At 41.0% G+C, this 14,029-nt stretch overlaps 1 protein-coding gene across 1 annotated transcript in view; it reads left to right on the forward strand.

Moving 5' to 3' along the window:
* The first annotated feature begins 543 nt into the window (after nt 1-543).
* AARS2 (alanyl-tRNA synthetase 2, mitochondrial) overlaps nt 544-14,029 on the forward strand; it is a 33,405-nt gene continuing 19,919 nt past the window's right edge. The window contains exons 1-10 of the mRNA XM_063304908.1: nt 544-777; nt 2,296-2,484; nt 3,758-3,903; nt 5,321-5,515; nt 6,681-6,825; nt 8,356-8,501; nt 8,877-8,985; nt 9,840-9,878; nt 12,210-12,321; nt 12,666-12,793. Coding sequence (XP_063160978.1) covers nt 550-777; nt 2,296-2,484; nt 3,758-3,903; nt 5,321-5,515; nt 6,681-6,825; nt 8,356-8,501; nt 8,877-8,985; nt 9,840-9,878; nt 12,210-12,321; nt 12,666-12,793 — 1,437 coding nt within the window. The 5' untranslated portion in view covers nt 544-549. The remainder of the gene's footprint in view (nt 778-2,295; nt 2,485-3,757; nt 3,904-5,320; nt 5,516-6,680; nt 6,826-8,355; nt 8,502-8,876; nt 8,986-9,839; nt 9,879-12,209; nt 12,322-12,665; nt 12,794-14,029) is intronic.

A 14,029-nucleotide genomic window follows, 5' to 3' on the forward strand; every position in this document is an offset into this window, starting at 1 on the left:
AATGATTCATCTCAGGGTTTGGTTGCCTCTTATGTTTGTCTCATACCCATTGACAGGTGACAAAATCAGCCACGGCACTGCATTAGGTATCTGTTTGAATGTAACTATAAATCAAATTTCTCCATCAAAAGGACCCCCCCCCCCACCAAGCAATGCATCACTTTAAAACAGGGATTCCTAAACTTTTTGCCATCAAACCTCCCTTTAGTGTAATCTTAATGTACACACTTCCCCTAAAAATCCAAACACCAAAATGAACACAAATGAAGAATGAAAACAATACAATGAAACTTTGGGAAAGGTGGATTTATTGTAACAATGTAACTAAAAGGTTGAATGGACTCTGCCTGCACCTCCCCAAGGGAGGTACACCTCAGTTTTGGGAAACCTGCTTTAAAGATAGATCACTGTAATTTCAAACATTGTGAAAGTAACTCCACATGCTCACGGAGCACTCGCTCTCTCATGCATTCATATACACACACAGACGGCGTCACTTCCCAGACTTTGCTCCCCCCTCCGATTCCCACAATTCCGCCCATAGCTAAGATGGCGGTGGGAGTCACGGGCTGCGTGAGACGCTTTCTTTGGGTGCCCCGCGGCTGGCATTGCAGCTCTTTCCGACTTCGCTCGACTGCCTCCTTGTCCTCCGCGCACGTGCGCCAGATGTTCCTCCAGTTCTTCCAGGAGCGGCACGGGCATCAAGTCGTGCCCTCGGCTTCTGTAAGGCCGCGAGACGATCCCGGGCTGCTATTCGTGAACGCGGGCATGAACCAGGTACGTGCCCAAAACAGGGCGGAGGAGAAACAGGCTTCGCAGAATGGTTCCGACGTTGCCCTTGACAGTTCTAACCGGATGTTATCTAGTTCCCTTTTTCTCGGATTTTCTTTCTTTCTTTTTCCTAGTGTAAAAACCGCTACTGCGGCGCCGTCGTTTTACATCTTTCTCGCTGCCAAAAGGAAGTATTTGTATTGCTCATAAAGCTGCATTGCATTTTACATTTTAGACTTCTGGAATTTTTTCTGGAAATGTAAAAAAGAGAAAAAATGTTCAGCTGAAGAAAAACGTGCAGTCAGAATAAGAAGCATAGAAATCATAATGCAACTGAGAATTGCAGTTGGGATATTTCAAAAAGAACTTCTAAGTTCTTTTCTGTAGCATGTTGTCTGTTGAGAACTTGATTCAGTTAAATCTTTTAGATAAAAATGAGTTGAGCTTCATATGCTATTATGCTTTATAGTGTTATTCACATTATCTAAAATTATTTAATACAACTTCTTTTCTAGAGCACCATACTATTAAAACATATACTTGGAACCAGCATGATGAGTGGCTAAGTTATTGGACTGGACTGAGAGAGTTGCTCATTCAAATCCCGCTTGACATTAGCACAGTGTTCGAAAGAAAACTAAAAGAATGTCCTGTTTTCAGATACTCCTGAGTGCGCTCTGGGTGCATATGTGACACTGAAAGAGAGAAAATACTTGCATGACATGTTAAGCCATATTATAGTTAGGCTTGCAGTCTCATCCAAACATACACTACAGGTAGTCCTCACTTAACCATTCGTTTAGTGATGGTTCATACTTAGAACGGTGCTGAAAAAAAGTGACTTACAACCAGTCCTCACACTTATGAGTCACGTGATCACAACTGAGCACTTGGCAACTGGTTCGCATTTATGACCGTCACAGCATCCCGTGGTCATGTGATCACCATTTTCTACCTTCCCAGCTGGCTTCTGGAAAGCAAAATCAATGGGGAACTTCATGATTTGCTTAACGACCATGTGGTTTGCTTAACACCCATGATGATTTCATTAATGACCGCTACAAAAAAGGTTGTAAAATAAACAAGGACCCGCTGTTTCTCTAAAAAAGATAGGGTGGAAGAATAACAGAGCAGCATCTTCTGTTTTGTTTTTCAGCATCCATGGGTTTGGAGAAACATTATTTTGAAAAGAAAGTCTCACATCCTGTGCATGTTGACTCTGATTCTAATTTGGTCACCCAAACATTGTTTAAGTTGTAACAACGTGATCCCACGAAGTGACAGATACCACAAAAGAAAGAGTATCTCGAAGAGTGGAACTATCAAAATGTGGCTGGCCGGATTTGCTGTACTGCCTGGGAAATGTTTGCTGGATGAATCCCTTAACCATGCATGCTTAATGCTAAACTTCGTTTATTGAATTACAAGGGAATGTGCCTGCGCACTATAGCAATCTTTCCCTTGGTCTCAGCCAAATATCTCCTGTATGTGAAATTTCCTTTCTATTTGTCTTTGAATTTCCAGTTCAAACCCATCTTCCTGGGCACAGCAGATCCTCGAAGTGAGCTAAAACATTACCGGCGAGTTGTGAACACCCAAAAGTGTGTGCGGGCAGGTGGAAAGCACAATGATTTGGAGGATGTGGGTCGAGACGTTTATCATCATACTTTCTTTGAAATGCTGGGGAACTGGTCATTTGGTGATTATTTCAAAGTAAGGCATTGAGCTACTCTTGCTTAAAAAACATGGCCTATTTGGAATTAAATGTGATGAAGATTTATAGAGCCAGAGTTACCTTTCTCTTTGTGACATATTTGTTTCTAAACTGCATCAGAAATAGGAGCGTTAAAGCAATTGTTGTAGTCTTTATAGCTTCTCAGTGCAAAGGATTTTCTGCATGTGGAAATAATACTTTTTGAGAAAGCCTTCTCTTCTGATGTGTGCATACAAGGCATTTTAAGCAAACGTGAGACTCCTTACCAGTCTAAAGGTAGTCCATCTTTATGAGAAATGGTGCCACACTATAGTTGATTAGGCCCTTGGAGAACTGGCACATGTGTGTACAGAAGTGGAAGACCATCTATTTTCAGTTAGCTGAACTGAAATGGAAGTGGCAGCTTTCTACCTCCTGGAGGGCACACTTCAGAAAGCACCATAATACTCATAACTAAAAGGATTTAAAAAAAATAGCATACAAATGATATATTGTTTTTTTAGGTTTGAGTGATAAAAGAGAGATTCAGTGGTGTTAGCAGTTTGATTTTAGATTTCTGGCTAAATCAGCCGAGGTCCCAGCTCACAGGACATATCACAGCTAACCCTTAAGGGTCATCGGCTGAATGAAGCAGGAGGTCTGGCTGCGATTAGAAAGTGGATAGCACCAAGACCTGATGGTATAAGCAAGTCAAGTGGAGGAAACCCTTTAGTGGCAAAGTGAACCAAGTTCTCCTGTTGTTTGCACTTCTATTGACTTGGTGAACCTTCTGTGCTCTCATTTCTGATCTAAATGCTTTCAACCAGCTGTCTCCAACCTGTGGCTTGCTGATGTGTTGGAGTGTAATTTCCCTTGGTTTTAGTCAGCATGGCTGTGGTGATTAGAAATGGTGGGGGTTATAGTATATGCAGAGGACACTAGTTTGAGAAAACATTTTTTAAACTGTATAGAAACAAGCAACCAAAAGAGCCTTATAGAATTCTTGTTTGCCATTAATGACACTAATTGTTTTTTTATCTGTCCTTCAACTCCCAGAATTTTGTATCTTCAAGGAATTTAGGGTATCCTGCACAGTAGCTTAGAGAAGTGAGTAATCTATCCAAGGTTCCAGATCAATTTAGACCCATATTTTCATTTTGTTTGCTGCACCAGGCTGTCCTTGATTTGTGATGTAAACAGCTAATATCTGTTCCCTCTGGAGCTTCTGCAGTTGTTTTCTTACCCAAACATTTAACTATTATTTTTCACTGCCTCCATACCTTTTTGTTTTAGGAGGAAGCATGTAGGATGGCGTGGGAGCTCCTGACACAAGTCTATGAAATTCCAAAGGACCAACTTTATGTCACTTATTTTGGAGGTGATACCTCACTTAGTCTAACTGCTGATGAAGAGAGTAGGGATATATGGCTTACACTTGGGTAAGTAACTTTTTTTAAAAAGAGTGTGTGAAAGTAAATTATAGAAACTTTGTTTGAGTTTGTTATCATGGTCCAAGGCCAAACAACAATGCACACATTCAGAGCATATATGCCATACAAATAACCCAAACAATAATTTTCGTTAAGTGGCAACTAGATGGCTTCTAAGAGCTATTGCTAATGACAGATATTTTGTCAATGTCTTAGAAGTATCAACATATAGATCACTAAGTAGTACAGCCATAACTTCCCAGGCCTGCAGGCAGCTAAAGGGTGTGATGATGAGTGCTATTAATTCCATACACCAGTGAATATGTGGTAGACAGTGAAGTAGCACAAGCACATACTCACTTTCTGAGTCCAAACATAAGCAGGTTGGATTACTCTATGTGCCCATTGTCATCTTGACGGGTAACATACCAATTCACACCAGTGTGAAAAATCTTCTGTGTGAGGCGTGCAAAATGTACAAATATTTGGGTATTGTACATGGAGAGGAATAAGGATTTCAAGAATTTTGTTTGCATAGCCTCTAGGTTAAATACCTCTTTGTATGAATGCAACTGGGCACCATATAACAACTGGTCCAGAACTTTGGCCTTGTAAGGTTGGATCGCTGCTGGGACCAAGTTATGAGCATTATTGATTACATACTTAATCATTGAAAGAAATGTTCTATGAGATTTATATTCAGCTCTCACATTTAGCAGGTAGAAGATTGAAAGCAGATACCCCAATATTTCAAGGTTTTAAAACTCTGCTCTATGAATCTCCCATTAATGTTCATTTTTGAGTAATTAATTCCCAGGAATTCTTTGGAACAATAGAATGATAAAGCTTGGAAGTATGTTGGTAAACCCACTGCAGTATGGAAAGAATGGCAGCAGCATCTGCGTATAATAATAGAAAAACTGGATAATGAGCTAGGAAAGAGGGATTGGTCAGTGTAATGCCTGGAATAGTTTGTTGCCATGCTTTATTACATGGTCTTACATGGTTTTATCTGCTTTGTACTCCCAATAGCCAGCATGGACTGAATACCATAACGTTATTTTTCTTGTTCATTAGCCTTTATCAGTAGAGGCCAGGATTATAAAGCAGAGGAGGAACTAGTTGTACATATCATATTATGCCATAATATGGTTTGTTTATTTGGCTTAGCATGTTTTGTGAAACCAGCCTCTGGTTTGTAAAGCGTGATGTGTGATTTAGCAGAATGAATGAACCATGTCCAAGTTACCAGTGGGGTTCACTTACTACAGCAAAGTGGCAGCCCACAAGAGCTTTCCTGTCTTGACAGTTCCAGTCCATGAAGTTTATAGACCCAGGCATTTGGAGAAAAGGAGGACAATACAGATTTACTGCTTCCATTTACCAGCTTTTTTGTTTGTTTGTTTTTAATTTGCTTATTTTTCAGTGTGCCCCCTAGCCATGTTCTTCCTTTTCATCTGAAAGATAACTTCTGGGAGATGGGTGACACTGGTCCCTGTGGGCCCTGCACAGAAATCCATTATGATCATATAGGTGGTGGAAGGAATGTGGCAGCGCTAGTGAATCAGGGCAGCCCTGATGTAGTGGAGATCTGGAACCTCGTTTTCATACAGTACAACAGGTATGAAATGATTGTTACTGCTAGAATTTTATATTAATGCCACAGCCTGATGACTTAGCAAGATTTTGCATGCCATAGAAAAGTGTTTCTCAACCTTGGCAACTTGAAGATGTGTGGACTTCAACTCCCAGGATTCCCTGGCCAGCAAGTGTAATCTGTCTGTCTGTCTGTCTGTCTGTCTGTCTGTCTGTCTGTCTATCTATCTATCTATCTATCTATCTATCTATCTATCTATCTATCTATCTATCTGTTTTAATAAATAAATAAATAAATCTATCTATCTATCTATCTACAGGTTTTACACCAATCAGAATTGCTTTATCAATCCATTTATTTATATTAAATATATATTTCTTCTTCTCCCCCTGTCCCCCATTATAATGTAGTCTGTCAGCTGGGGGGTTGCACCAGTTTTACATGGCATGAGAAGGTCTCTGCAAGGCTTCAAGTACCCATTTTGCCCATTATCTCCCCATCAACTTCAAAATAATTTAAAAAGTAACTTAAAAGTTAAAAAAAGTATTTTAATTTTTTTAAAGTAAAAATAATTTTAAGTTTTGATTTTCTTTACCCCATCACACTGTGTACTGCCTCTGGCAAGTGCACTTTCTGCATTCATGTTCCAGTGCTTATATACCATTTGCCACTGTATTGTCAGAGCTAGCAACCTTTGGCCCAGGGCCCCCATGACATCCACAGCCTGATTTCAAAGGTCTTCTATGAGACATGAGCCCAGATCTCTAGCAAGAGTGATCTGTACCTTTCCTGCAGCCTGCTCCTTGGGTAAGAGAGAAAAGGGTGTCAGAAAACAAAAGAAAATTAAGAGAAAAAGGGGTAGCAGAAAGCATTGGAAATAGAGCATCTAAGAAATTGTGTCTTTACTCATTTGGGGTTCTGGCTTTGCCTCTGCTAACCTAACAGATTGTTTCTGTGGAACGATAGCAAAGGGTTGCCCATCCTAATCTATTATGAACAAGAACCTTTGCATAGTCTCTCATTGATCTTGGTCATCTATTCTGTCCTCATCAGTTTTCTTGGTGCCTTTCTCCAACTTCAGTTTAATCTCGCAGCATTCCCATTCCCCTCCCTTCAGTTGAACAAATCTTTGGCCTCAATTAATGTTTATCATTTTTCCCTCCTCGATTGGCAACTGGTATGTTTCTAGAGAGGTCAGTGGGAGCTTGCGCCATCTACCTCAGCATCATGTGGACACAGGAATGGGCCTAGAAAGGTTGATGACAGTTCTTCAGAACAAACGGTCCAATTATGACACTGACCTCTTCACTCCAATCCTGGATGCCATCCATAAGGTGATGATCAGCCAGGTATAGTTCCACTGAGGCTTTGGGGTTTTGTATATCAAAGTTACATATCTGCCTAGTAGGCCCCAGTTAAAAGCTATGATGGATCTATTGTATTGACTTATATTGATTTGAAATGTATGTGGAGAAAGGGAGGCATGGAAAGCAATACAGTTCTGCTGCTGCTATTAGGTGAGTAGAAAGAGAACAGCTAGTCCTTGACCTACGACCATTCGTTCAGCGACTGTTTGAAGTTATGACAGTGCTGAACAAATGGTGGTTACAACCAGTCCTTGGAGTTCCAGACTTATGACTGGTTGCAGCACCCCACGATCATGTGATCACTATTTGCAACTTTCCCTGCCAGCTTCCCCAACCCTCGCTGTGCCATCCTCACACACCCTCCCCAAGCCTCACCTGCTGGCCTGGTACTTGCAACTTCCTGCCAGCTTCCCCACTACTTTGGTTGTGGGAAACTGGCAGAAAATTTCCTCACCTAACAACTGTGGGATTTGGCTTTATGTCCACATCATTTAGCAATGGAAATTCCAGTCCCAATTGCTGCTGTAAGTTGAGGACTACCTGTATAGCTTCACGTTAGGGGAAGGCTGATGTGACAGAACCATAGTGCTACACCATTACCTTCCTGGTGTGGACAGGAATCTGTGGTCCACTAGATTTTATATTACAATGTTCATGATCACTGGGTGGTGCTCATGGGATTTAGAATTCAGCAAAATCTTGAGGTTCACCAAGATTCACCAGTATGAATAGTGAGGATATACTAGAATGCTTATTTCTCAAGAGACCAAAAGTTTCTCTGGAAGTAGCCTTAAAAGAGCCAGAAGAATGACTTAAACCGTTTGCTGGCCATTCAAATTGAGAGCACCAGCCCTGATAGCATCAGGATGCTTATTTCATGGGTGGAAAAGCACAGCTTCCAAGGAATTAAAAAAAAAAGTTGTAATATGGGTCTTACTGTATTTGGGAATAGCTTTCCTAGCACTCTCTTAGCTATCCGTTCTCCTTTTCTGCTGTACTGCAGTCATTTACATGGCTATCCAGAAGTAGGTGCCACTGAGTTTAGTAAGTTACAGAACTGCAACATTAAAGGCTAGGAAACTTAGCCGTTATTGCTGTACAGTGGCTCAAATGTGATTCAGAAGAGGTGCAAGCATAACACCTGTATGTGACTCACTAAAACAGGCACATCTTTTCTCAGGATCTTTTCAGAAAATAGGTGGAAGTATGTTAAAAAAGAAAGGACACAGAGGCAGTTGAATGAATTTACAAATGCATTAGACCCACCAAATACATTTTGTGTGTTGTGTGGAGATGGGGGAATGGACCCATTTGTAGTTTGGTGAATTATTTTTGGTCTGTTCTTTTTAAAGAACATTCAATTTAAACATTTAAAGAGCATTTAATTTAAACATTTCAAGAAAAAAAAGTAAGGAAAAGCAGTACAACTTGGTGTAGTTAAAGAGAACATGTAGTATTCTTGTGTGATGTTTTTCTGTGTGTTCTGTTATCTTTCAGGGCTGCGGTGGACCTGGTTACCAGGGCTTGGTTGGTGAGACTGACCCAGGGGGAGTGAACATGGCATACAGAGTGGTGGCAGATCATGTGCGCGCCTTGTCTGTGTGCATTGCCGATGGGGTTTTCCCAGGCATGGCTGGTGCTGAGTAAGGAGGAAGTCCAATAATGAGGGGAAGAAGGGTTGGGAGTGGGAATTGATTAGAGGAAATGCTGGTTGATATTGTGAGGGAGAAGGATACTTGGAAAGCGGAAGCAGGGCCTTCTGTGGGACATGGAAGCTACAGTCTTGAATGGTTTCAGGAGATTAGTGGGGGAAAGAGTGAGCTGCAGCAGACGGGAAATGCATGTGTAAAGTATATGATATATGGAGCCTGCCAAGCGTATGGTTGGGAAACCAACAAGGTAAACACTAAGGGAATCTTGGTGGGAATTTTAGCAAATATTCAGACCTTCTGTGAAAAAATAAAACTGCCTACTCACCTAGAATGCTAATTTCTTTCTGAAATTTTTCTTCTCTGCAGGCTTGTTTTGCGTCATATATTGCGCAGAGCTGTACGATTTTCTTCTGAGGTTCTCCATGCTCCACCTGGGTTCTTGGCCAGTTTGGTTCCTGTTGTGGTAGAAATTTTGGTAACTGAGAATTTGATTTCTTACGGAGGATACTTCTTAGAGCCAGCTTCCTTTTCTAACACTGTATTGGTTGCCTTATCAGAAGGTCCTACCCTGTGACATCAGATGAGGAATCCCTTAGTTGCTAAAAGTATGGGAGATACAGCAAAGTCAAAGAGTGGATTTTATTTATGCAGGTATTAAAACTACCTAGTCGTTCCACATCTGGTCTCAATATTAGAAGAAATAACAAAAGACTCAGCAGTTCTTCTATTATTCCAATGAGATATATCACGTCACATCTGCTGAATAGAAAATATGCAGAATACAGTCCAGTAACAGAAATGTCAAAGGACTTGGAATAAGGAAAGAGCTCTCTTTGCAGAATTCCATGTTTCTTGATTGAAAGACAGCCTCCCTCTCATGGAAGTGCTTTTGTCCGATAATATGAAGGGGCTGACAGGCCTTGGGTGATATTTGTGTAAAGCAACACATCTGATACTGTTTATCATTCACACTATTCCTATTCAGAGGTTTTATTTTTGCATAGAATTGGGGGCAGGGGGAGGGAAGGTAATCTGCTATATCAGGCAATTCCTGACATGAGACTAACCCAAAAAAAATATATCCTGATTTCAGAAGTAAAGAATTCCATATAATGTAAATTAAGGATGGGGAGAAGTGGGAGCTGGACTAGTAATGTTCTGTAATGCAGTGATTCTCAACCTCAGCAACTTTACGATCCGTGGACTTCAACTCCCAGAATTCCCTAGCCAGTCGTGCTGGTTGGAGAATTCTGGGAGTTGAAGTCCACACGTCTTAAAGTTGCTGAGGTTGAGAAACACTGCTGTAATGAGTTGATGTTTCCTTTGCAGGGAGATGCTTATCCAGAACTAAGGAGGGATCCAGACAAGGTAAACAGCTAGTGCTGCTGAACTCAAAGTTATGTATGATCTCTAGTTATTACAGATTCCTTGGAATAGTTCCTTGGCAGTTCACTCTTAATGAGTATATTATACCAGCCTCCAGTTTTCTCTGAAGTTTTTTCCCACTTCATTTTGACTAGTGGAAGAACGGAGGTGGGAATGAGATTTAAGGCTCTCTCCTGAGCAGTCATTAGCATATATGCTAATACAGTGTGCACTTGAAAAGTCAGTCCAACAGTTTGCCTCTGTGCCACACTTGAGCAAATGCAAGCAGGAAATTTGCCCTTCCAGCATGGATGAAGTCATAAGCCAGTATCGCATCTACAGCCAGAGGTATGTGGCAAAACATGTTGTCTCTGTTTTGCCTCTTTTGTTTTGAGAGAAAGAAGTTTTCCTCCTTTCCAACTTTATTTTACCCAGTGAATAGTCCAAGCAATGACTCACATGTCTGGAGAAGGAAGGTCTCAGTTAATTTTATAAAACCTTTCCGGACAGGAAGCTTTTGCTGCCTCATTAAAAAACCATTCAGAAATCAGGCTTTTGGTATAGTTTTGATTGCCCATGTTTGACTATCCAAAAAGAAAAGGTAGGAGCAAAAAAAAAGGGGGGGGACTTCACAATATTTCTAACTTAGCTCCTAGTTTTAAAATTTGATGATATTTCCTAAATTTCTAAACGTTTAAAAATTATCCTGCCAATGAATGCAGATGACATCCATCTTTATAGAAACTGCATGTGCTGCAGCAGCTGATAGATTGGGAATTATGTCTTGTTATGTCCATTTGACAGTTGGCGGTAGGGGGTAGAGCCCTCGGTGATACCATGCTATATATCCAGTATTAGCCTAGTTTGTTGAAAAATATTGTGGGGCGGGGGGTGAGGTGTTGCAGCAGCACTGCAATTTACTAAGAATTGGATGCATATACATACATACATACATACAGTATATAGTATGAAATGTACAGTATTAAGCAAGTCTGCAAATTTTCCTTTCTCTTTTCTTCCTGTTTCCTCATCTTGTTGAGTGAAGAGCTTATTGCTGAGGCAGCTGCTGAGCAATTAATGTTTGTACTATAGTAGCAAAGAAGTCTGTCACAATGGAATTTTAATCCCTTGTGTGTTATCTACCAAACAGGGCCTCAGAGTTGGGTCCAAGTAGAATTTCCAAATTCAAACATTTGGAACATAAAGCAGTTTAAATGAATACATTATTTAACGGCATGCAGTACAATACAGTACAATGCAATATTCAAAAACATACAGCAGTTCGAAAGAAGTTCAAGTGGAAAAATATCTAATATCATTATAGCCAGATCTATTATCTCCCTATAGACTCCTCCTCTAGTCTCTACAGCAGTGTTTCTCAACCTTGGCTACTTGAAGATATGTGGACTTCAACTGCCAGAATTCCCCAGGCAGCATGCTCTATAGGATACTTGCCAGTGTTTCCAAGGTGAAAAGAAGGGTGCCCCCTCAGTGGTGGGGCACTCTGATTTACCATCAAAAGATTCCAAATTTCATTTCTGGCCTCTCCAGATATTCCTGGTTAAGATCTAGTCTGAACACTGGAGAAGCTACTGCTAGTCAGCGTAGAGAATATTTAACTAAGGGACTGAGGAAGTTAAAGGAATCTCTTACGGTCCTATTTTAGAAAATGGAACCCTCTTTATGAAAAATTGCAGGGAACGTACAGAAGTTTGAAATTTACAAAACAGGTGGCATTGCCAAAAGGTATTCAGTCTACTCCTAAGGCTGCTGTTTTATATTTTTGTCATGGAATGTGACACTAAGAAACAAACCATACGTGCAAAGAAAAATGGGCACATATATTGTAGTGATGTTCATTTTGTCTTCAAGTAAGAATTGCATCCTACTTTGTGGCCCCAGTTCCAGAAAAGTTTCTGTGGGAGTTACCTATGATGCCACAGTTAATTATGGTTGATTAAGGTCTTTTGTGGACTAGAGGCATCTAAAAACCTGGACCAGTGTCAATAGTGTGTACAATCTGGATTTTATTTTCCAGATCAGATGCCTTTTTTCTTCTACATATCTCTTACTCTGCCCTTTTCTCCATTTGGGTCATAGGACTGCGGGGAGAGTAGAGTAGTGTTCCAGAGAGAGTGAGCTGAGGAGCATGGATCATGTTTTTACGACATCCTCTGGGTAGTGGATAAGTTATCTTGAAGAGCTTGGCTATTCAACTGTTTAATTTGCCTTTTCATCTTTTATTCAACGCTTGTAATTGTAATAATTTGCTTTTTGAGTGATGGGTTTATTTACTTTCTGTGTCTCCTCAGTTTGCTTCTTATCTCCCTACAGATTATGAATATCATCAATGAAAATGAGGCAGCATTTTTCTCTTCCCTCTTGCAAGGCCGCCGAGTTATAAACCGAACTCTCCAGAAATTGAATAATTCCAAAGTCTTCCCAGGCAAGGGTCTTATTTCTCCACAGCCACCCACCACTAACTGCCAAAGTACAACATATAATCAAATAGATGCCTTGTTTGCAAAGCCACCTGCCTGACTTTGACTTGTCCTTTCCTTTTGTCCACGTTTGCATGATACAATAAAATATTTCGGCTGGTTAATGGGAACGAATGTGCCACTTCCTTACATCTTAGCTCTGTAACCACAGTCAGTAGTTATCCTACGGTTGAGTTTTTCATAATTTCAAATTCTAGTTAGGGAGCATCAGAAATGGCAGACACTCTGTTATGGATGACATGCTTAACCGTAGGAAAGTTGCTGATCTTGCTCATATTCTTGCCTGCAGGCGAGGTAGCTTGGTCCCTCTATAGAAATTTGGGGTTCCCCCTGGATCTCATTAAATTGATGATTGAAGAGAGTGGAGCACAGCTAGATGTTGCTACTTTTGATCATCTGGCTCAGGAACATGCTGAAGTAAGCCTCAGATATGTCCTTTTTATGAATCATCCTAACTGATCTGATTTTTTTTTCTTTGATCATTGCCTTAGAAGTGGTACTTTGAGGAAAATCTAAGGCAAGATAGGCAACCTGTGACCTTCTAGCCATAGTTAAGAGGGAGCTCCCAATAGCCCCAATGGTAAATGGTGAAGAATGTTGGCAGTTTAGCAATATCTGGAAGACTACAGGTTGTTCACTCCAGTTGTTTAAGATTCATTCACTGAAGAAGCCCCTCTGTTAACTGTAGTAAACTATAATCCATAATAATAGATTAAGTACTGGCGCTGCGGGTTAAACCGCTGAGCTGTCGATCGGAAGGTCGGCGGTTCGAAACCGCGCGGCGGGGTGAGCTCCCGTTGCTCGTCCCAGCTTCTGCACACCAAGCAGTTCGAAAACATGCAAATGTGAGTAGATTAATTGGTACCGCTTCGGCGGGAAGGTAACGGCGTTCCGTGAGTCATACTGGCCACATGACCCGGAAGTGTCTATGACAACGCCGGCTCCAAGGCTTTGAAACGGAGATGAGCACCGCCCCCTAGAGTCGGACACGACTGGACTTTACGTCAAGGGAAACCTTTACCTTTACTACCACCATAAATACAATGAATATAACAATGAATATAAATATAAATAGATAAAAAATCAGAAGGTCGGCGGTTCGAAACCGCGTGGCGGGGTGAGCTCCCGTTGCTCGTCCCAGCTCCTGCTCACCTAGCAGTTCGAAAACATGCAAATGTGAGTAGATCAATAGGTACCGCTTCGGCGGGAAGGTAACGGCGTTCCGAGTCGTCATGCTGGCCACATGACCCGGAAGTGTCTATGACAACGCCGGCTCCAAGGCTTAGAAACGGAGATGAGCACCGCCCCCTAGAGTCGGATTCGACTGGACTTTACGTCAAGGGAAACCTTTACCTTTACTGACATCTGTCTTAATTCTGATGTATGTTTGTTTGTTTTTTTCAAATGGAATAGCCCTTTTGATTTTTTTCCCCCCTTAAAGGTATACAGGTGCAAAATGAGTTGGAGTGAGATTTCATAGTATTCATTTAATCTCACCTCCCCAACGCTTGATTTAAAAAAGGAGCAGAGCTTCTCAAGAACTTTAAGTTGGAATTTGATCCTAGATTGGGAAAGCTTATGAAAATGCTACAGTCTCCAGAATTCTGTGAAGAGGTTTTATTAAATGGATGTGGCTCATTCTTACGTTTTCTC

The sequence above is a fragment of the Candoia aspera genome, chromosome 1, assembly GCF_035149785.1.
Source record: "Candoia aspera isolate rCanAsp1 chromosome 1, rCanAsp1.hap2, whole genome shotgun sequence".
Lineage (NCBI taxonomy): Eukaryota > Metazoa > Chordata > Lepidosauria > Squamata > Boidae > Candoia > Candoia aspera.